The 24,294-nt window shown below is 47.0% G+C and overlaps 1 protein-coding gene across 1 annotated transcript in view; it reads right to left on the minus strand.

Moving 5' to 3' along the window:
- Positions 1-8,981: 8,981 nt before the first annotated feature.
- LOC135705011 (2-aminoadipate transaminase) overlaps positions 8,982-24,294 on the minus strand; it is a 29,094-nt gene continuing 13,781 nt past the window's right edge. Inside the window, exons 2-6 of the mRNA XM_065226596.1 lie at positions 11,151-11,269; positions 10,932-11,086; positions 10,702-10,851; positions 10,351-10,636; positions 8,982-9,683 (exon numbers count right to left, since the gene is read on the minus strand). Coding sequence (XP_065082668.1) covers positions 9,260-9,683; positions 10,351-10,636; positions 10,702-10,851; positions 10,932-11,086; positions 11,151-11,269 — 1,134 coding nt within the window. The 3' untranslated portion in view covers positions 8,982-9,259. The remainder of the gene's footprint in view (positions 9,684-10,350; positions 10,637-10,701; positions 10,852-10,931; positions 11,087-11,150; positions 11,270-24,294) is intronic.

Consider the following 24,294-nt stretch of genomic DNA (forward strand, 5'->3'; position numbering starts at 1 on the left):
TACATCGAATACATGTACGGAAATTCGCGGTACTTTTGACCAATATTTACAGGGAGCACTTAGAACGAATGCACTGAAACTGTGCCAATCAAGTAATAAGACATGAAGATGGAGTTGAATAATATATTTGTTCGGTTTTTTTTAAAGAACCACCCTACCGTTTGTATACATTACCAAATTTGGAAAGCATACATTCGTACATCAGGCTTGCAAAACAAACTGCTTCAGAGATGATTATTTCGCATGTCCAGGTAGAGGGTGCCATATCTTTCATGTCCGGCGTTTGTTTGATTAAGCCCAGTTAAACAAAAGACGTTGATAAGTTAACGAACCGTCCCAGTTATCAGCTGGTACTCTGTAATAACCGTGATTGATAGATACGGAGGACCGCCAGGTACATTTACTATTTTCAGCATCATTGCTTCGTGATCTAATCTCTAGCAGGATCCAAAAGGAATCCACAATAAGAATTTAAACAGGTTGTAAATCAAACATTTAATCGAAAAATTACCACATACCTCTTGTTTCTATTTGCGATCAAACGTTGCCCTTCTTGGCGAATATAAGATCTATGATAGTATGAAACAGTGCTTCCCGTTTTGGCAAAACGTGATTTTTGAACTCTTTGCTTTCTTGTAACCGTTTGGTCACAAGTTCATAGATTTTTGTCATTTATGTTATATATTCAGAAACTTCACGTTTCTTGTGCAAGAACAGCAGTATACCACACATAAGTGATAGGGTTTTGTAACGCTGTGAAAATGTTGTGCCGTTACGTTATGTCCACCATAGAAGCATAAGCAGAGACCAAAATACAAAACTAGGATGTGATGAGGGAAATTTGGAAAAAGAACGGCCATTGTCCAAAACCGGCCTCTTATAATATCAGGCGTTCGTATGCTACGATGCATTTTAATTAGCTAAGCGCAGTGGTTGGTGTTTTTGAACCAGAACATCCCCTCCGGCCCCTAGCAGCAGCTACATTTAGTGGTGCAATTTCCAATTATGGGATCACATGAAAGTTATGTGAAATTCACATGGATATTTTCCATTGGCTATGTGATTTATTTTATGAGTGTAGTGTGCGATAGGGAAATTTAACGTTCAGGACCTCTCTGGTTTGGACCTTAAAAAGGTCGTCCGTCAGCACACGGCCGGCTCGCAAAACTGGAAACGGTTTCCGAGCCTAATTATCAAGGACCAACACCATTCTCTGGCCAAACGAAGGTCATAATCGCAAAGGAGTTTTCCCTTCTCGGCTTGACCAAGGTGACCTTACCACGGTCGGCTGATCGTGCCAACGAAGAAAGACGCCTGACATCCTACCGTTCAGCAAGGCCCGCTGGCCTGTCAAATGCTCGCTTCGCCAATCCGACGAGAGTTCCGGCCGCACAGTAGGACAGGTGTCGCTGTGTCGGCCATCCCGATTCACCATCAACGGCAGCAGCGGTATGTACCGGTACAGTGAGCAACGAGATTAGGCTACACAACACATATGTGTGTGTTTGTGTATGTGTATATTCCGTCTAACCCACTGACCGACAGTGTTATTATGGAAGAACTGTCCCTACAATGTCTCATTTATGGTCATTGTAGACAGCTTTAGTCCGGGAGTTAGACGGTGATAGCCCTATTGCAGATCCAGCAGCCCATTTCAGAATGTCTGGAGAGTCATGCCCACTCCGAGGTTACTTTCACTCACAATAAGCCCCGCACGTATGCATCACCGTTATCAAATGGATATTGGTGATACATACACGCTTCCAGGTTCGAAAATATTCTTTTCAACCCTGGCATGTATTTAGTTTAATTTGGATATTTAATTTGTAAAAAAATATTTGGACAGCTGTCACCATATTCTGCGCTTCCGCCGCCTTTAATTGCTTCTTTTGGAATCCCTTGGACTTTTGCTCTAACGCTTCGTATTTCAATCCGTGCTTCACCGGAAATTTCCTTCCGTAGATCGTCCTTGATTGGTTCTAACATGATTCCGCCTTTTCCTTGTTTTCCTAGGGAGATAAATCCGCACTTATTTCCGTTTCTGGTTCGATGTTGACTCCTTCCTCGCTTGTTGGTGTGGTCGGTTTCATGTCCACTATCTGTCATTGAATTGCCATGGTGATCTGGGACGAAGCTAACGCCCAAAGTCGCTGGTCTACCGAGCGCTGCGTGTGCGAAAAGACAATGAAAGATATACGAAAGGGATCAGTTTCAATAAGTGACAGTTTCATCAGATTCCCCAACTAACCATACTCAAGCATAGTAAGAATATAAAGGGCGAACACGAAATTATTGCGACACCGAAAATGTCATGCCAATTTTCTTATAATGTTTAGAATCAAACCAAAATTTTAGGGTAGTTTTATACATATATTTACTTCAAAAATCAAAAGAAAAGTTAATCGATGGAGCCTTGAGTGTAAAATTGAACGCATTTTCGCTTGATGCCCTCTATCAAAGTCTTTACAGTGTCATCCGGTACCAGTTTCTCAGTTTTTTTTTCCATTTTCTTAAAATGTCCTTCTCGTCTTTGACTGTCTTCTTGCTCTTCCGAAGTTCCCGCTTCATTATTGCCCAGTACTGCTTCACCGGGCGCAGCTCCGGACAGTTTGGCGGATTCATGTCCTTTGGAACAAAATGGACAGAATTGGCCTCATACCACTCCAGGACACTTTTAGAATAGTGGCATGATGCCAAATCTGGCCAAAATAGCGGAGCTTCGTCGTGCTGCTGCAAGAACGGCAAAAGGCGCTTCTCGAGGCACTCAGATTTGTAGATCTCGCCATTTACTGTGCTCTTTGTCACGAAAGGCTCACTCCTCAGTCCGCAAGAGCAGATGGCCTGCCAAATGAGATATTTGGAGGCGAACTTCGACATTTTCTTCTTCTTAAATTTGTCGTCAACATCGAACTTGCTCTTGCCGGTGAAAAACTCCAACCCCGGAATTTGCTTAAAATCGGCTTTTATATACGTTTCGTCGTCCATCACACAGCAGCCATATTTTGTCAGCATCTTCTCGTAGAGCTTCCGTGCCCGAGTTTTAGCCGTCGATTTTTGCCGCTCAACGCGGTTTGGGAAGTTCTGTACCTTGTATGTATGTAGTCCAGCTCTCTTCTTTGCATTCTGGACGTAGCTCTGCGACATGCCGATCTTTTTAGCCAAATCACGGCTTGAGACGTTGGGATTTGCTTTAATCATCCGCTTCACCTTTCCCTCCATCTTTTTGTTCTCCGGTCCTGGTTTTCTTCCAGCTCCTTTGCCGTGGTCCAACGTCAACCGCTCCTGGAACCGCTTCAACACTCTGGAGACGGTTGAATGGTGAATGTTCAACATTTTTCCCAACTGCCGGTGCGACAGGTCAGGAAATTCCAGGTGTTTGGAAAGAATTTGTTCTCTCAACTCGCGTTGGTTCACCTCTATTTTCGTTGAATCGAAAAACACGACTTCGAGTTTGACAGCATGTACACAATACACATCAATGAGAAAGTGTGCAAAATTTGGTTGATTTTTACCCAATGGTAAAAAAGTTATGCCCTGTTGAATGTGTCGCAATAATTTCGTGTTCGCCGTTTACAAGCTATATTGCGACTAAATATATGGTTACTTGGGTACTCATATGGCCGTCAGAATGGTTCATCGGTTGCGAAGTGAAGTATTTCTGAAAGTGATGCGTTATATTTCTCAATGTTTTGATTTTATCCTAACGTTACCTCAATGTTATATCAGAGACAAACAGAAACACCACATTGAACAATTATCATTGTAAACCATACCGCCATCTATTGTATACACTATGATGGGCAATACACTCAACTGTAGTGTGGCTGTAGCATAGAGGTAACTCGAAGACTAGAAGGTCCCGAAATAATGTGCTCAACTTTTTGGCTCAGCTCTGGTACTCTCTTCGGTCCCAAGCTAATCGATTCACCCCTCGAAACATAGGAAAAACCAATAACCCCTCATTTTATCTGTCAAACTTTCATAGCGAATCAAAACAAACATTGCGTAGTACTAGAATTTCGATTAGAATAGGGTACGTTAATCGTTTGCTTGGGACCAATAGGCTACTAAAGTGGTGAGCCAATTTAAAATCGTTAGTTTCGTATTGATTGTTGGTAGAACCCCGCTAATCTGCACGCCATAAAACTAAAATTTCTGAAAGGTCATTCAGCATATGGACTGGAGTAAAGCGAAATGGAACGCATGCATGATCAAAACAAACCAGCAAATAGGGTTAACAGAAACACGCCTTTCTGGTGCTCATAACCCCATCCAAATTAAAAATGAATCACGTTAATACTTATGAAGTGTCAGATTAGCGGAGGTCCACGGCAGTTGATAATATAGCGCTTGCATATAATGATTCCATTATGCAATAACACGACATGCCTGCGGTAATGTTAATAAGCAGATCCAGGGCTTTCAGATGGTGGTCAGATTAATGCGGGGTTCTCGTACTTGATGGTACTAGTGAGTATTAAATATTCAAAATTATTCTACATTTATCACGCCATATCTTCAGATCTTCATCACATGGAAAATAGGTGTCTATAGCAAAGTTGTTCAGGAGAAATAGGGCTTCCGAATGATAATCCGATTAGTTTTGAATTTTCTCAGTAGGTGGCACAAGAGAACATACAATTAACTACTTCATTCGAGCAGATAAAATGACGTTTACTACCACTCGAACTTTGAAATGAAACATTATTTAGAGATTTTTTCTTCCAGAACCTCGAGAAAAGTAGCCCACATTTGTGCGTTTCACAAAAAAAAATAGAAATTAGTTGGTCCAGTTTTGTGAAATCGCTGGTAGAAAGTCACGCCAAAACTGCTTGACAAAGTGGTCAATTCAGTGTCAACATTTCAAAGGGGCCTAATTGCATTTGTAAACAATGGCTTTAGCCATCGTTTCCTCGTGAATGAACGCTCACTCATGAAAATTTATAATACAGGCATAACATTTGATAACGGCACAAAAGCATTTGTAAACAAACTTTCTAAGGCCCTTTACACGCGAACCAAAGTACGCTCACGCAAACCAACAACACCATCGGGTAGGGGCAACTATCACCTTTCCGAAAGTGGCATTGGTTTGCGTGGGCGTACTTTTGGTTCGCGTTTAATAGGCCTTAGAAAGTTTGTTTACAAATGCTTTTGTGCCGTTATCAAATGTTATGCCTGAATACTAGCAGGTATAGGAATGTTTCCTCAACCAGCTAGCAGTGTTGATTTGGAGGGGTGAGCTTTTATTTGAGAGAAATCGACAACTAAAGCCATTGTTTACAAAAGCATTTACGCTTCTTTGAAATGTTGGCACTGAATTTTAGTATATTTAAATTATCTCGAGATTCTCATCGTCTACATGAACGGTATCTCCAGCAAAGTTATTCAGAAAGCAAAGGGCTTCCAGATGGAGATCCGGATAGTTTGGAGTTCTCTCAGCAGGCGCTGGAGAACATACAATTTTAGTATATACAACCCTTAACTGACCGGGATGGATATTGATGAAAAAAAAAAAAACATAACTCACTGTCGTGAAGTTTCCGCAACATTTCACTCAGTCACAGTGTTCTTCCGTCAATGTCTCTTGAATCTCTTTGAACGTTGAACATCTTACTGTTGTACCTTTCGTTTCCTCGCATGTTTCGAAACAATGACTTTTTAAAAGTACTGCGCACCCGAGTTAATAAGGAAGTCGCAAATCATTCCGGCCACCTCAGCCATGTTACACCCATCCTCAAGAGGGGATGTTATTGTAGAGATTGAAGCAATTAAGTTATCACACATTGATACCTGTGAATATAATGAAAGGATATGCAACGTGTATCATACTTTTTATAATAGTAATATATGAATTTGTAGAGCTTGGTAATAGGAAGAGGAGAATAGAAATAATGGCTTAATGGTAGTACCAACAATCAATACGAAACTAACGATTTTAAATTGGCTCACCACTTTAGTAGCCTATTGGTCCCAAGCAAACGATTAACGTACCCTATTCTAGTTGAAATTCTATTACTACACTATGTTTGTTTTGATTCGCTATGAAAGTTTGACAGATAACATCAGGGGTGTGTGGATTCATGCAGAACATGCAGGGGTGAGTGAAATAGCTTGGGACTGCTTGGGACCGTTGTTCTGGTACTGAGTGAGCCAAAAATAATAATGATTTTCTTCGGGACCCAGTGGTCTTAGAGTTACCTCTATGGTAGTACCGCGAATTTATTTGTTATATTCAAAACTAACTATCCATACGCTTTATTGCAAAACAAAAATAAAAATCATTGGGCACTCACGGAGTTTTGATTACTGTCCAGTTCTGCTTCCTCGATGATAGCAATCCGTTTTGGTGGTGGTCCGGAGAATGTGGCATCCTGCTTTGGACGTTTTATTCCAACTGTGGGTTCAATTTTTGTCTGCGATGATCGGCACGCTCTTTGTATATGTGACCCAGCCGGCCACAGTTCCTGCACACTTTGTCTGCTGCGAAGCACTTATCAGCACGATGGTAGACACTGTGACACCTCCAGCATCTGATTCCGCTGGTTCTCGGAGTAGCTCTTCCTCCTGCACGTTGATGATCCATTCCTCGCCTTGGATAGTGTGTTGGTGGTTGTCTACTGTCACCACGAGAAGTAAAACTTCCGGATCGCCTTTCATCCACTCGAAATTCACGACCCGTCCTTGATGGTATATCGGCGCGAATAGGAGCGAGAATCGCTTCAGGTTGCTTGTGGTGTTTTCGTTCATAGTATTCCTCGTTAATGCGGAATGCTTCAAGCTCCCGTACCTTGTCAACTAAGTCTGTGTAAGTTCCTTTTCGGCTTAGCATCTTAAGGGCCACTGACCGCACTTCCTTGTGAGTTGCATGCTCCTCCACGGTGCCGACTATCTCCTCAACCTCTTTTCCCTCACCAAAATTAAAAAGTCAAGCAGTTCCTGCTACTCTCGACACGAAGGTCAGGTCCGACATTCCGTCTTTCTGTGTCATTAGGGCTAATTTACGCCGCTGAAGCATGATATCCGAGCCAGACGCAAAATAACATTTCAACCGGTACATTGCATTTGCGAAAGGATGTGATTCGACAGCAGGAGCATCATTTGTTGATTTCGTATTTTTAAACACTTCCAAGAGACGCGAGCCAGCTTTCACTTTGATGGCTGACATCTAGAAGCCAGAAATCGATGTGCGACACCATCATGAAATTCAATTTAAGAAGAAGTGTCAAATGGCCTACAAATGGCATCGAATATCGACGTTCAGCATCTACGCGTGGTCCCCGTTCCGAAAATATCCAGATCTTAGGGTATTTGACACTTTTGTGAAACCCGATGGCCGCCATATTGGATTCCAAAATGGCATCGAATATCCAATTTTGACATGTACACGTCTTCATTCTAAAAATATCCATATTGTCGAGGGGGACGACTCTATCTACGATGCAGGAAAAATTGTGTTTTGCTGTGGCTAGCTGTGCACACGCTGAGTAGATAGAAAGAAGATTGATGACGAATCTGAAGATTTCCTTCAAAAAGATGAAGCTCGATGCAAGTAGATGCGAAAATTGAAAGAAGATTTTTCGAAGATTGATTCACTAGTGTGAGATTTTTTGAATATCTAGAATTGAGATTTAGATGTGTCGCCCCCCTCGCATATTGTAGGGTATTTGACACTTTCTGAGCCCTGATGGCCGCTATATTGAATTCCAAAGTGGTATCTGATAGCGATTTTCGGCATCTACGCGTTGTCCCTGTTCTGAAACTAACCATATTGTAGAGTATTTGACACCTTTTTTGAAACCCTATGTACGCCATATTGTAGTCCAACATAGCATCGGATATCGATTTTCGGCAGCCAGGCGTTGTCTCAGTTCCGAAAATACCCATATCTTAGGGTATTTGACACGTTTTAGAAAACCGCCATTTTGGATTCCAAAATAACGTCGAATATCGATTTTCCGCATCTTCATGTCGTCCTCGTTCCGGAAATACCCATATTGTGGGGTATTTGAGATTTTCCCTGACCCCGATGGCCGCCATCTTGGAGTCCGGAATGGCTTCGTTAATTTAATTTTTGTTCAATATAAAATAATACACCTAATCTGGATGCCTTCCCTATCGGCAACCTATATTGTGCGGATACTATCCGGATACTATATTTTTTATATGAATTGAAGTGAAAAACGAAAAAAAAAAACGAAGGAAGCAGTTTTCGGATAATTCATTGCGTCAATTGAAACAAGTCTTTGCTTCAAATGAAATGAACACACTCGACGAACGAAACAAGTGATAGTCCTGTCTTGTTTGAAAAGAGGAATGTTCAAGAAATACGATGACACGAGCAATGATATTGCTCGAAATGAAGCGATTTGCGGAGAGTTCATTTTCTTTTCTTTGTTTCGAAAAAGCAGAACCCTAGTCTACATGAACGGTACCTTCAGCTTTTGATGGAAAAAATAGCATAACTCACGTCTTTTTATGATACTCCTTGCGCTGCGTTGACGTAAATTTGACAGTTAGACAATAGTTTTAGCACAGACAAACAGACATAACACATTGAATATTTCTCACTGTAAAACATCGTCACTAAAACACTACCGCCATCTGTTAAGCACACTGTGGTGGGTAGTACGCTGAATAGATGGCGGTAGTGTGTAAACGTCAAACTCAAGGGAAATGACTATGCGCGCCACAGGTGGCGGTGCTACCAACTACGATACTTTTAAATTGACCGTTAAATGCTTGTTCGATGAACAACTTGCGAGTTATATGTCTGTTTGTCTGTGGTTTTAACTATCACTTTGCCGCAACGCGTCAGATCCGAATCTAATGTGGATCGCCCTTTATGGTGGGGGGAGGGGGGGTTGTCAATATTGTTGTTTTCTGTTTGCTTGCGATATAACCTTATGAATATTCTTTCTAAATAATACATTCTTACGTAATAATGAAAATTTCATTTGTGTGTAGTTTGTAGCAGTAATGTTCTTGATAAATAGTTTGGTAAGATATGCAGATAGGTTCAAAGTAACAGTGATCGATTGTCTTCGTCGACTTTCTCTTTCGTTAGTAACTTGAGCACATAATCGTTTCTTGTTGTGCTTGTCATATTAGATGCTAGATAAAAGCTTATTTTATCGATATGTGTGCTGAAAATGCCTGGGAAATTTTTTACATGGCCATGGGGATACAAAGAGAAAGTCGCCGAAGAGAATCTGTCAATGTTACTTAGGACCTAATGCAATGTTCAGGTTGATTTTCTTCAAAAGCCTTTTTCAACCAGGTACGCTTCAATAGCCAGACATAATTTTCCAACGCTCGCCTTCAATAACTCAGCTTCATGGAAGGCAAACGTTAATCTCATAAAATTTTGATGAGAACCACCGGAGGAGAATCGACTCCCAGCGATTGCCAAAACGCCAAAGTTTTGCATACAGTACTGATTGAAATCGTTGCAATCAACTCCCTCCGGAAAACGAATCCATAAGAAGTATCCTCCGTTCGGTGCAATGAACGAGCACTTTTTAGGCAGCTTGGTGTTCAGCGCCATGCACGCAGCCCTCAAACGATCTGCGTATTTGTCTGCATACAAACGAAGCTGTTGTTGAGCTAATCCCAGTTGGATCATGCTGGTCACGATCCCTCCGGTGTAGTTGTTGGCCGCTCCACCACTCTTCAGGACACCACTGCAGAATAGAGCATTTAAAAAAAAGTTTTTTTTACAGGCATACAGACATATCACTTGCATGTTTTTCATCGAACACGCGTTTAACAGTCAATTTAAATTTTTCTCAGTTGGTAGTACCAACCGGTGGAAACTAATGATTTTAAATTGGCTCACTACTTGACTAGCCTATTGATCCCAAGCAAATCGATTAATATACCCCATTCTAGTCGAAATTCTTGTACTACAATATGTTTGTTTTGATTCACTATGAAAGTTTGACAGATAAAATTAGGGGTTCGTTGATTTTCCTATGTTTCGAGAGGTGCATCGATTAGCTTGGGACCGAAGGGAGTACCAGCTAAGACCAGAAGGTCCCAAAGAAACGTGCTCATCGTGCTCTGGTACTATCTTCGGTCCCAAGCTAATCGATGCACCCCTAGAAACATAGGAAAATCAATTTTATCTGTCAAACTTTCATTGCGAATCAAAACAAACATAGTGTAGTACTAGAATTTCGCCTAGAATGGGGTACACTTAAAGATGTACTTGGGACCAATAGGCTAGTCAAGTAGTGAGCCAATTTAAAATCGTTAGTTTCCACCGGTTGGATTTACTGTGAAACATATTCAATGTGACATGTCTATTTGGTTGTGATTTTCGGATTCCAAAAATGTAAAGTCGCTTACCTGTTGCGAAGCACTTCCATGCACCGCGGCGGACATTCCATCCAACCAAGTCGGATTCCTGGTGAAAGAATCTTCGAGAACGATCCATTGGAAATAACATTGCCCTTCCAGCCATCGCTCTCGATGTCATCAATATCGTATGCAAATAGACGCTTCGGAGGTGTTAGGTGTTGTTTACCGGTGGAATTGGCCTCATCAGACGAGTAGTAAAGCAGATTGTACACATCGTCACAGGCTATCAAAATTTCGCTCGATCTGGCCAATCTTATCAGTTGTTTATTAATTTCTGGGCATAAAAAATATGGAACCTAGCTAATTATGCGATAAGATTAGGGCATTTATTTTAGTTACCATCCGAAAATAAAATCCCAGTTGGATTGTGGAACGTTGGAATCGTATAGTAGACTCCCCAGAATATTTTGTTGCCAGATAGTTTGAACTTGTGTTGATTGATCAATGTAGACAGAACGCCTATATCCGGACCATCTTCTCTCAAAGGAACTGAAATATCATGAAGCATTTGCATTCGTGAAGTGGGTTATCATTTTTCATTTTTCATTGATTTTTTTTCTATCTCGAACCTGTAACAATTTTCATCGTATCAAACTGACGAAAAGTTTCCAGAGCTATCATGTAGGTGACTTCGTCTACGAAGATAACGCCAGCCAAATCGATTAGAGTCGACAGAATCAGGTGGAGTCCATGTGTTGCTCCGGACGTTTGCACTAGATCTGACCTATGCATTTTCTTGAAAACTCAACGAACTGGGAGGTTTTAAACATGCATGTTATAGCACTTACTTGTTAACATCGGACTGATAGCCTTTGGATAGGAATTCAGCTAAGGTTTGACGAAACTCGGTGGTTCCAATCGTAGGTCCATATTGAAATAGGTACGAATTGTTTTCCAATTCAAATTTCTGTAATAGAAGGGTTTATATTTAAATTTAAATCTACTTTTTTGTATATAAATGAAAATTTATGTTGCATTACGGTACATCGTTTTGAAGGAAATCTTATAAATTATCTTTAAATTTCTATCTACTCATCGTCTGCGAAACCGAACTTTTTGTCAGAGCGAACCTCAACCTGAGCTAGGTTTTAAAAACAAACGAGCAAACTGACGTTTGTCAGAAAACGAGCAGACCCAATCCTGATACCCGATCCAGGTTGGAACTGAATAATAAACGAATTCGCTATAAATTAGTTTCGCTTTCAGAGCAGAAAACAATATTTGAGATGTTTTAAGCCGTTTGCTGTGAAAAAATAACGTAAAAAGTATACTAATAAAAAGTTCAAAAATTTGATCAAAAGTTCTTTTTCTACGATTTTTGTTCTTGATCTACCATTTTAAAAATATAAATTGATATATTTTAGTTTTTAACACTTCTTTGAAATTTTTACTCAAAAATACTGAAACATATTCCGTGTTTATATTTCACATAAAGCAAATATTATAAAGCGGTGTGAGATGGCATCCGGTGCATCGACTGCTGACTATAGTGGCTATCATAGTTTCCACATTTGTCCATGCGTTAAGGACGAGGAAACGCAATTGAACGTGGCTCTTAAGAAAAACTTCTCGATCGATTTCTTGGGAATCTCCGGATCATCTAAACCGTTACTCTCAAAGGACGAGGAACGAGCGATGCAGATCCTATCATCCGAAACGCGTTTCACTGGAGAGCGCTACGAAACCGGATTATTGTGGCGGTACGATCAAGTGCAGTTGCCAAACAATAAGTCAATGGCGCTGAAGCGGTTGGACTGTCTGCAGAAGCGGATGAAGCGAGACCTCGAGCTGGGTGCGGCAGTGCGAACGAAGATGGCTGAATATGAAGAGAAGGGCTACATTCGGCGGCTTTCAACGGCGGAGAAATCGCAGAAGCATTCGAATGACTGGTACTTGCCAATTTTCCCGGTAATCAACCCGAACAAACCAGGAAAGATACGTATCGTGTTCGATGCGGCAGCGAGAGTTAACGGTGTCTCTTTGAACTCATTTCTCCTTACGGGACCAGATCAGTTGGTGTCGTTGCTTAGCGTTCTCTTCAAGTTCCGAGAATTCCGCGTCGCAGTTGTGGGAGACATCCGAGAAATGTTCTTTCAAGTCAGGATGAAAAAGCAAGACCAACGAAGCCAGATGATATTGTGGATCAGCGGAGATCCTGATGAAGAACCGGAGGTGTACGTGCTGCAAGTAATGACGTTCGGTGCAGCATGTTCACCGAGTTGCGCGCACTACGTTAAGAACCAGAATGCGGACAGATTCGTGGAAGATTATCCAAGGGCAGTCGAGTGCATCAAACACGAACACTATGTCGATGACATGTTGGCCAGCGTTGAGACTGAAGAGGAAGCGGTGAAATTAGCGAGCGAAGTCCGATCCATTCACTCACAGGGTGGCTTCGAAATACGTAACTGGTTGTCGAATTCATCAGCAGTCGTCAAGCGTTTACACGAAACCAGTACCACAGAGAAGGGCATGAGCCTTTGTGCGGACATGGCAACAGAAAAGGTGCTAGTAATGTGGTGGGATACTGCCACCGATTCGTTTACGTTCCGAATGTCACCGAAGCACAACGTGGAGTTGCTTTCCGGAAGCAGGATGCCTACCAAACGAGAAGTCCTGCGAATGTTGCTGGCGATTTACGATCCTATGGGACTCATCTCCAATTTCCTCATCTACTTGAAGATCCTACTGCAGGAAATCTGGCGTGCCGGATGCGGCTGGGATGATGAAATCAACGGGAAGCTAGCCGAAAGATGGATAACCTAGGTAGAAGCGTTGCCGAACGTCCGACAAGTGAGCGTACCTCGCTGTTACCGCAATGCGACGTCTGCTGAATCTGCAAATACCGTGGAATTGCATATTTTCTGCGATGCGAGCGAAAACGGAATGGCTGCCGTGGCTTACTTCAGGTTCGAAGAAAAAGGAAATACGGAGTGCGTGCTGGTTGGCTCAAAAACAAAGGTGGCCCCTTTGAAATTCCTCTCGATCCCGTGACTTGAATTGCAAGCGGCCGTAATAGGCGCTCGTCTAGCTGAATGTATCACTAACTCACACCGAATGAAAATATCGCGGCGGGTTTTCTGGACCGACTCCAGGGATGTGGTATGTTGGCTCCGTTCTGATCACCGACGCTACAGCCAATGTGTGGCATTCAGGATCAGCGAGCTACTAGATACAACACAAGTAAACGAGTGGAGATGGATTCCGACTAGAAAGAACGTAGCTGACGATGGGACGAAGTGGGCACGGTTGCCAGACTTTCAGCCAAACAGTCGTTGGTTCCGTGGTCCCGATTTTTTGTGGGAGCCTGAAAGTGAATGGCCTGGCGATGGCGGAGATCAAGGATCAACCACGGAAGAAATCCGTCTCAGCGTTCTTCATCATACAATTACCGAACCTTTGTTATATTTTGAACGCTTCTCCAAATGGAAACGGCTATTTTATGACAGTTGCATACGTTCATCGCTTTGTGGTGAATCTTCGTAAGCATATCAATAGAACGGCCACAGAGCTTGGTCCGCTAACGCAGGAGGAGTTGAATCGTGCCGAGAGCATCATCTACCGACAAGTTCAACAACAAGCTTACCCGGACGAAATCCAACTGATCTGCAGCAATAACCCAGAGGTGCAGCCATGGGAGCGTACCTTGCCGAAGACTAGCCCGCTATATAAGCTCAGCCCAGTCATCGATGAGCACGGTGTTCTACGGATGCGTGGACGTATCGATGCTTGCGAGTATGTAGATGAATCTACCAAGAATCCGATCCTTCTGCCCAGGCGCAACTACGTATCCGATCTAGTGCTCGCCGACTACCACGCTAGATATCATCACCAGAATCACCACACTGCGCTGAACCAGATTCGACTAAAGTACAACATTCCCCGTCTCCGTACAGAGTTCGAACGAGTTCGCAGAAATTGTCAGCGTTGTAAAATTCGGCAAGCCATTCTCTCCTTGTACGTCAAGCAGTACAGTTCGGTCTTTGCTCGCTCTGTCGAGTTGTTCTAAAGTTTCTAGTTTGTTCCAAATATTCGCAGTTTAATCGCGTCGTCAGTAGTGTCGGTCGCTTCGTGTGATGGGAAGACAGCGCTCCCGGAGCAGGCTCCGAGAGAAAATGGAGAAGAAGAACAGCGGTGAGGGTAGCTTGAGTGTACCTATTTCGAATAGGTACGCTACTCTTCCCACCGATGTAGGGAATCCCACCTCAGCCACGGTGAAGCGGTCTAAGAAGAGGAAGAAAAATCAAGGCCAGTCCGATGGTGCGAGTGGACGGGACGATGCCACCGCGACGAACGTCAGCGTCATTGGTGATTTCGGCGATGCCGTCGACAACGAAACTGCTGCCAGCCCGAGTGCAGCAAAAATGAAGCTTCCTCCACTGGTGGTGAAGCAAGTCCCACTCAACACGCTGATTGGCGATCTTTCATCGCTGGGCGTTGCAGCTGAGTTTAAGCTCGGCAGGATCGGCACCAAGGTGATGCTCCGAACCAAAGCGGAGTACGAAGTGGCCGTGAAATATCTGAAGGATACCAAGGCGGAATTCTTCACGCACGACATCCCCGGTGAGAAGCCCTTCAAGGTAGTCATCAGGGGTCTACCAAACTTCGACCCCAAGATGGTCGAAGCCGAAATCAACCGGTACAAGCTAGCCCCAATCGCTGTCTTCAGAATGACAAGGAGAGATGAAAACGTGAAGACGTACCCGGGTTGTCTTTTCCTGGTGCACTTCCAGAAAGGGACGGTGACGCTCAATGCGCTACAAGCCATCCGATCGATCTACTCCATCATCGTACGGTGGGAGCCATACCGTGGTGGTCATCGTGACGTAACGCAGTGTCAGAGGTGCCTCAATTTTGGACACGGTACCCGCAACTGCAACATCAAGCCACGCTGCAGCAACTGCGCTCAAGAACACGCCACTTCCAACTGCCCTGCGGATGGAGCCGTGGCGATAAAATGCGCTAACTGTGGTGGTGCACATCAAGGCTCTGACAGACAGTGCTCCAAACGCGAGGACTTCAAACGCATCCGAAAGCTGGCGTCAAGCAACAATCAACCAGGACGCAAGAAGGACAAAACCCCATCATTCAGGACGGAGGATTTTCCGCCTCTTCGTGCTCCCCAGCAAAGGCAAGCGAATTCGCGGGTGCAACCCGCCCCTCCTCAAGAAGCTTCCGGTGATTCTGCTGGCCAAAGCTCTCCATCCCCCCCTGGATTCTGGAGACAACCAACAGGACAAAACAACAACCCCGATCTGTTCTCAGCGGATGAACTGATGGAAATTTTCGTCAACATGTCCGGTGCTCTTCGTAAGTGCCGCAATAAGCCCGAACAGATCCAAGTGCTCGGTAAGTTCATCATCCAGTATGGCGTCTAAACCGCTAACTATCGTCACCTGGAATGCTTGCTCTGTAAGAGCAAAAAAGATTGAGCTTGCCGACTTCCTCCGCAAGCACAGCATCGACGTGGGCCTTCTAACCGAGACCCATCTAAAGTCCGGCGACAGCTTCTGGTTGCCTGACCACAACATTATCCGGCTTGATCGCACCAGCTCCAGGGGGGGTGGTGTTGCGGTCGTCGTCAAGAAAGGAATAAAATACCACACTCTGTCCCATATCCGCACCTCTATCATCGAGGCCCTTGGTGTGGAGGTGGAGTCGTCGACTGGATACGTCCAGTTCATCGCCGTCTACTGCCCTCGACAGTGTGCCGCCAGCAGTGGACTAGCGGCTAAATTCAAGAAGGACCTGTCCACCATCACCCGTAACGGTTCCCGCTTCGTCGTTGGAGGAGATCTGAATGCTCGCCATGAGGCCTGGCGGAACTACCAGCAGAACCAGAACGGTCGTCTCCTGTTCGACCACTCACAGCATGGGCTGTACTCCGTTTGGTTTTCGGATGAACCAACATTCATCTCACCGGCGGGCAACCCATCGACGCTAGACCTGTTCATGACAAATATCGGCTTGTCCAAGCCGGTAGCCTTGAACGAACTCAGCTCCGACCACCAACCGGTGGTGGCTGAACTGGGCTGCAACGTGGCTCCTGCTTCAAGTCTGCGCAAGGACTACCATCGCGTTAACTGGGCCCAGTTTGGACGCGTGGTAGACAGGCACATCATCGACAACCCGCCGCTTGACTCCGTGGAGGACATCGACCGAGCGTTGGAAGTACTCCACCAAGCCATAACCGTGGCTGACGAGGCGTGCGTCCGACGAGTTCCAGTGAGGGGTAAGTTTATTGCCATTGATTCCCACACCCAACTCTTAATTCGCCTGAGAAATGTTCGTAGACGCCAGTTTCAGAGGACTGGAGATCAAGCGAGGAAACGTGAAATGGCCAATCTGAACAAGGAGATTGCTTCCAGAATGGTCTCATTCCGGAACGAAAGTTTCGGGCGGCTTGTCCAGAATCTGGACGACCGCTCCAGACCATTCTGGAAAGTTGCCAAGGTCTTAAAGACGCACCCTAAGCCCATTCCGCCACTAAAAGATGAAAATGATGACGATCGGCTCATAATCACCCCTCAGGAGAAAGCAAATGCGATTGGTGAGCATATTGCCAAATCGCACTTGCTTGGCTCCAACATCCAAAGTCCGCTCGAAGTTCAGGTTGAGCAATGCGTACTCAACCTTGATTCCTCCCCTTGTGCCATCCCTCCGGAGGATAGAATCACAGTGGAACAGATTTGCTCAGCGCTGAAATGCACCAAAAACATGAAGGCCCCTGGGTTTGACGGAATATTCAACCTAGTGTTGAAAAATCTCAGCATGAAGGTTCACTCTCTGCTGGCTGCTGTCTTCAACAGATGCTTGGAACTGCACTACTTTCCAAGTATCTGGAAGACAGCGAAAATCATACCTATCCGCAAACCCGGGAAGGACCCAACGCTAGCTTCAAGCTACAGACCAATCAGCCTCCTTTCAGCGCTGAGCAAATTGTTCGAGAAACTCATTCTCAATCGTTTGCTCAAGTTTGTCGAGGAAAATAACATTCTCCTTCCGGAACAGTTTGGGTTCAGAAAGGGGCACTCCACCAATCACCAGCTAGTGCGGGTGATGAATAACATCCGAAGTAACAAAGCTGTATCCAAGTCCACAGCCATGGCATTGTTAGACGTTGAGAAAGCGTTTGATAATGTCTGGCACAATGGGCTTGTATACAAGCTTTGTAACTTCAACTTTCCATTACATCTGGTTAAAATCACCCGTAGCTACCTCCAGCAAAGGTCGTTTAAGGTATCGTTGAATGGTTGTCTTTCCGACACGTTTTCCATCCCAGCAGGAGTCCCGCAAGGCAGTCTGCTGGGACCCTTGCTTTACAGCGTTTACACTTCCGACATTCCTCCCCTTGGAGACGGTTGCGTGTTTTTCCTGTTGCAGATGATACCGCAATAGCCGTCAAAGGAAGGATGCCTCGCGAAATAACGAACAAACTTCAACGATGCCTTAACGCCTTTGCTGATTATGCCACCACGTGGAAAATCAAAATCAATGCTTCCAAAACACAAACAATCATGTTCCTCCATCGGCAATCACCCAAACTAAAACCGGCTCCCTCTTGTACTGTAATCATGGATGGCACAAGGGTTGAGTGGTCCGCCGAAGTAACCTATCTCGGGATGTTGTTTGACGAAAAGCTCCTATTCCGCTCGCATGTGGAGAAAACCGTAGTCAAGTGTTCCGCCTTGGTTAGGAGTCTTTTTTTTTTTTTTTTTTTTTTTTTTTATACAGGGGGGAATCTGCTCACAGACACCTGAGAAGGAACTCAGGGTGTGGGGATGGGAGAATTTCACCCCCGACCCACTAAACCTTACCCTGTGCGCTTGGCCCTTGGCCTCCCCGGAACCGCCCGAAGGCATTACTTCGTGGGAGGGGCCGCTGTAGCGCTATGGCGCCTCTCTAGCAATACTCTAACGATCAGGTCGGGCAGTAGGTAACTGCTGCTCGGCTCGCCACTGTCGTTGTAATACCGAAACTATGTGGGTGACCGCAGTCACCACCGCGCTCCAGTTCTCGGTGGTACCACACATCCTATGAACGATGTTGTCCGGACTGGTATCCGCTCCGCATATCGCTAGCATAGCGCTCGATACTGGCTCGAAACGTGGACAGGCAAACACGACGTGTTCGGCGGTCTCCTCGACACCAGCACATGTGGGGCAGGTGGGAGTACTTGCATGTCCGAACCTATGCAGGTAGCTCCTAAAGCAGCCATGGCCTGACAGGAACTGTGTCAGGTGGAAGTTTACTTCCCCATGGCGCCTGTTGACCCAGCTTGATACGGAAGGTATCAAGCGGTAAGTCCACCTCCCCTTTGTGGAGTTTTCCCACTCCAATTGCCATCTCGCGGTCGACACAACTCGCGCGTTGTTGCGCACCCCTCGAACGGTCCTCGCGTCATAACACGCCACATCCTCCTTAATGATAAGGCTGATTGGCATCATCCCTGCTATGACACAGACGGCCTCTCTCGAGATAGTGCGGTATGCACTGGCCACCCTTAAGCACATTAGCCTGTGTGTACTCTCTAATTTCTGCCTGTGGCAGTCAATATCCAGTACCGCAGCCCACGCAGGGCCGCCGTATCTGACGATAGATACTACGACCCCAGCGAGGAGCCTGCGCTTACTGGCATTCACTGCCGAGCTGTTTGACATCATACGGGATAATGCCCCCACAGCCATAGACGCTCTCTTGCAGGCGTACTTGACGTGGCAGCCGAAGCTGAGCTTATCGTCGAGCATGACCCCCAAGAGTTTTAGAGAGCGCACAGACCTAATTGTGCTTCCGCCGACTGTCAACGTTGCATGCTGTACTGACATGCGATTGTTGACTACGACCACTTCTGTCTTGTGATGGGCGAGCTCCAGTTTCCTGGTTCTCATCCATTCCTCCACAAGCCTGACGCAGTGGGCCGCTGTCAGCTCTACCTCCTCGAGGGATTCCCCGCAGACTACCAGCGTGACATCGTCGGCAAAACCTACAATTTTCACGCCTACCGGGAATTTTATCCTCAACAGTCCATCGTACATGACGTTCCATAACACCGGGCCCAGGATGGAGCCTTGTGGCACACCTGCGGTGACTCTAACGCATTTTTCGCCATCTTCTGTGTCGTACGTCAACACACGATTCTGGAAGTAGCTTTCCAGAATCTTATACAGCCCTCCGGGAATTTGGAGCTGGTGTAGCGAGCGGGCTATCGCCCCCCAGCACGCGCTGTTGAACGCGTTCTTCACGTCTAAGGTTAGCACCGCGCAGTAGCGAATGCCCCTTCGTTTCCGATGGACCACCTCTGCCGTCTGGATGACGTCGCGGATGGCGTCCACCGTGGATCTGCCCTTTCGGAACCCGTACTGGCTGCTTGACAGGCCGTCTACACCTTCGGTGTAGGCCGACAGCCTGTTGAGGATGACCCTCTCAAGCAGTTTCCCAGTGGTGTCCAGCAAACAGATGGGTCTGTACGCTGACGGGTCCCCAGGGGGTTTTCCTGGCTTCGGAAGCAGCACCAGCTTCTGCCGCTTCCACGCGTCTGGGAAGACGCCTACGTCCAGACAAGTCTGAAAAACAGAACGGAACATGTCTGGATTTTCCGCAACGGCCGCCCTCAGAGCCACAACCGGGATCCCATCTGGGCCCGGGGCCTTGCCCACCACCAGCGACCTGGCAATACCGCCAAGTTCACTGTTCGTCACTCTAGACACTTCTCCCTGATCCGCGCCTGGGATCCGCGGCCAGGAGTCTATGTCCCTACGCGGGAACAGGAACCCAACGATCGGAGCCAGTACCGCTGGTGATCTCTCCGGGGGTGCCGTCACGCCGCGGGTCTTTGCCATGACCACTTTGTAAGCATCCCCCCATGGGTTCGTGTTGGCGCTTTGGCATAGGCTGTCAAAGCACGCGCGCTTGCGTCTGGCGATCTCTTTATTGAGGGCTGCCTTAGCCGCTCGGAGAGCGACGCGGCGTTCCTCGCGAGATTCAGTCGTACGAGCTCGTTGCATCCTCCTTCTCGCCTGGAGGCAAGACGCCCTGAGGATAGCAATCGACTCGCTCCACCAGTACACCGGTCTGTGGCCATGCCTGGGATAGGCTCTCCTAGGCATGGTTGTATCGCACGCCCTTGTCAGTGCTGCTACCAGTTCTTCCCCCGTCAGATCCGGGGTTATTCGCTCCCGCCTCAGTGCTTCGCCGAAGACCTCCTCCTCGAAGAACGACGTCCGCCAGCCTCGAGCGCAGGAAGAATTTCCTCCTGCCACTCGCCTCTCACCTGGCCCCACACTGTACCGAATCGCCTGATGGTCACTATGGGTGTAACCCTCATCGACCCTCCAGTGTAGGTTGCCCTCCAAACCCGGGCTGCAGTATGTCACGTCGATGACGGATTCTGCACCATTCCTTCTGTAGGTACTGACCGAGCCGGTGTTGGATAGTACAACGTCCAGCTTGGCCATTGCCTCCAGTAGAATGCATCCTCTCTGGTTGGTGTGGTGGCTACCCCACTCTACCGCCCATGCGTTAAAGTCGCCCGCAATGACCACCGGTCTTAGGCCGACAAGTACCGCAGTCAGTCTGTCCACCATCTGCGAGAATTGCTCGATAGACCACCTGGGCGGAGCATAGCAGCTACTTAAGTATACTCCGTTAACCCTGGCGATCACGAATCCCTCGCTCGAGTTGGACACGACTACCTCCTGAATGGGGAAGCTCCCCATCGTGCATATCGCCGCCATCCCCGACGCGTCCGTGACCCAATTCCCGTTGCCGGTTGGGACGCGGTACGGGTCAGAGATGATTGCGACATCCGCTCCCCATTCCACTGCCGATTGCCACAGCAGTTGCTGGGCAGCCGAACAGTGGTTCAGGTTCAACTGCGCTACCTCGAACATGGCTGAGCATTGCTCTTTGCCTTAGCAGCATTGCTCTTGGACCCCGGGCAGCGGGGGCCACCTGCCATGTGGTTGGTAGGGGTATTCCCCTTCTCCGCGCATATAGTGCACCTCGGCGGCTTTTGGCAACCTCGCGCCTTATGGCTTGCTCCTGTCGGTGTTCTTACAGTCACGGGCCACATGGCCCTGACCGAAGCACCTAAAGCAAGCCGTCACCGGTCGGGGAATACTGACGGGGCAGACCGACCAGCCCACTCGCACCCTCCCTGCGGCTACCGCCTTTCTGGCCTCAGCTGCAGAGAGCCTGATGGTAGCCACTTGGGTGGAGAACAGTCCCTTCCTCAAGGTAATCGCTGATTGCGGTACCTCGACTTGGCACTGTTCCCGGAGCGCCGTGACTATCTCGGTCGCCTCCGTCACTTCGTCCAGGTCCTTGACCTGGATGGTGATAGTCGAGCCTAGCGACTTCACCTGCACCCCAGAACCAACAACCTCCTTTGCCAGTTTCTGGTAGGTTGGTCCCTGGTCCTTAGCACCACGTTTGAGCACCAGGAGCATCTCGCCTGTACGAGTGCGCCTGATGCTCCTCACGTTACTGCCCATCTCCACAAGGCGCTCGTCCGTTCTCATTTTCTTCAAGACTTCCGCGTATTTCGACGCGTCCGTCTTGAAGATGAGAGCTTCGCCCTTGTTCCTGGTTCGGGCAGCACTGCTCTTGGGGGCAGTTTTGTCCGGGGGTTTCGGGGGTTTCGGGGGGGTACCCTTCTTACCGCCCTGCTTCCCGCCCTTGGAGCCGCTAGGTTTCTCAGTATTTCTATTGGCTATTCCAGCCCTCTTCTTCGGTACGTCCACTGAAGCATTGGACTGATGGGCAACCGCCGCACTTTCCACCTGCACAGAGACTTTCCGTCTCTTAGGGCGTGCTGCGCCCTTTACTGGCGAAGGTGAGGGCTGATTTCGCTTCTGTCCCTGCGTAACGGCAAAGTGGAGGGCCTCGCTGGACATCGTATTGTTGCCCGCGAAGTTGAAGGCGTCCGTCTGGGTAGACTTCGGTTCCTTCTATTCCGCCCTCTCTGCGACCTCTAGTCGCTTCCTGAGCCGCTCGTGGTCGTCCTGGGCCTCGTTCACGGTTGCACGGAGCTGTCGCAAGGCCTGCTTTAGGTCCTTCGCGATGTTGCTCTTCGTACTCGTGAACTCTATTATGGCGTCGAGTTGTCCCGCGATTGCCAGCAGCCTAGGGAGGGGCCCAAAGCTATTCATAGTTCTGATTAGCCCGGGCCAGTCCTTCGGCTGCTCTTCCGGCTGTCCACCGATCCCGGCCGTTGTCTCTGCATCGCGCGGAGATTTCGACCGTGTGTTCGGCTCTCTGTGTTCAGGAGATCTGGGTAGACCTCCCTTCGCGAACGGGTTCGCGGTCGCCTCCTCGGCGACTTGTTCAACTGGGGTTTGGGGTTTTTGGTTTTGTTGATGATTGTTTGAAATCATCCCGACTGTTGGGTCCCCCTTAGACCGCTATCCTACCGTGCAAATGGAATAGTCGCTGATTGATCCCCATGGGTGCCTATGCGAGCAGTGAGGTCCATGACGAGGGTTGACATAGGCCTTCATGGGGCGTTATGTTCAGAGCCGGATCGCGTAAGACGGGAATAACTCAACCGAACCTATTCCCACCGCAGCCCCAACTGGGTGGCACGGGAGGAACGTATTCTAAGGCCTGCCAGGGTTTTATGGGACGGAGACAAACAAGGCATTAGCTCAAACGTCGTTTCGGCCGGTTCCACCCGACTCTACTAAGAGAATGAAATACCTTGAGTGCCAGCCCGTAGCGTGGTTTATGGTAAGTTTCCACTCAGTGTCCTACATAATGCCAGTGTGTCAGTATACATACTTGCGATCTTACTGACATCGATCGCAAGGCACCTTCCGGCGCTTCCCCTCGTTTGTTGGTCGATTAGCCGACTGGATCAGTACCGCAGCACTGGTGGTCCATCGTTTCCAGGGTGCACCACGGGGAGGCGAACAACTTCACACCCCCTTGGTTAGGAGTCTGTATCCGCTGATTTGCCGCAGATCCCGCCTATCAAGGGTGAACAAACTGGCCGTCTACAAACAAATCATAGCACCTGCGATCCTCTACGCAGCTCCGGTGTGGGAATCATGTGCACAGACTCACAGGAACAAAATTCAGGTCGCTCAGAATAGAGTGCTGAGGATGGTTCTTGATCGTCCTTTCGACACTAGAATAACAAATTTACATGAAGAGGCAGGCATTGCCAAAATAGATTCCAAAATTAACGAAATTAAGACTAAATTTACACAAAAATGTAATTTATCAGAACATGCTTTGATAAGCAATTTGTATATAGTAGGTTAGGTGTACATAGTAGTTGTAGGTTAGTTGTAGTTGTAAATAGTAGTTATAAGTAGTCTCCTTTTTCCAATTCAAATCAAACCAATCCCACCAAGGTGGTCATACTTTAAAATAGGCCTGATAGGACTAGGAACTGTAAATAATAATTAAAATCTCAAATGTACCAAAGTTGAAAAGACGAATCTGTGTCACTTAACAAATTCATACATGTAAACCACACAATCACAAAAAATAAAGATCATTTAAATGCAAAAAAAAAAAAAAAAAATTCGGCAAGCGAGTCCCAGCCCTCCAGCAATGGGGAATCTCCCAGCTGCCCGGTTGGCACCATTCCAGCGACCGTTTTCTTACACCGGAGTCGACTATTTCGGGCCGATGCCAGTACTAGTCGGCAGACGTACCGAGAAAAGATGGGGAGTACTTCTCACCTCTATGACAAGCAGAGGCGTGCACATTGAAATAGCACATTCGCTGACGACAGACTCTTGCATCCTAGCGCTACGCAATTTTATTGCTAGAAGGGGTCCACCGCTCGAGATGATTAGCGATCGAGGAACGAACTTCATCGGAGCCTCGAGGGAGCTGCGCGAAGCTCTGAAACTCGTCGACGAGAAGAAACTGATGGTCGAGTTCGTCGGTCCTAACACCAAGTGGACGTTCAACCCTCCGACC

The sequence above is a fragment of the Ochlerotatus camptorhynchus genome, unplaced genomic scaffold (assembly GCF_037179485.1).
Source record: "Ochlerotatus camptorhynchus isolate MF236.1 unplaced genomic scaffold, CSIRO-AGI_Acam_v1.1 ptg000002l, whole genome shotgun sequence".
NCBI lineage: Eukaryota > Metazoa > Arthropoda > Insecta > Diptera > Culicidae > Ochlerotatus > Ochlerotatus camptorhynchus.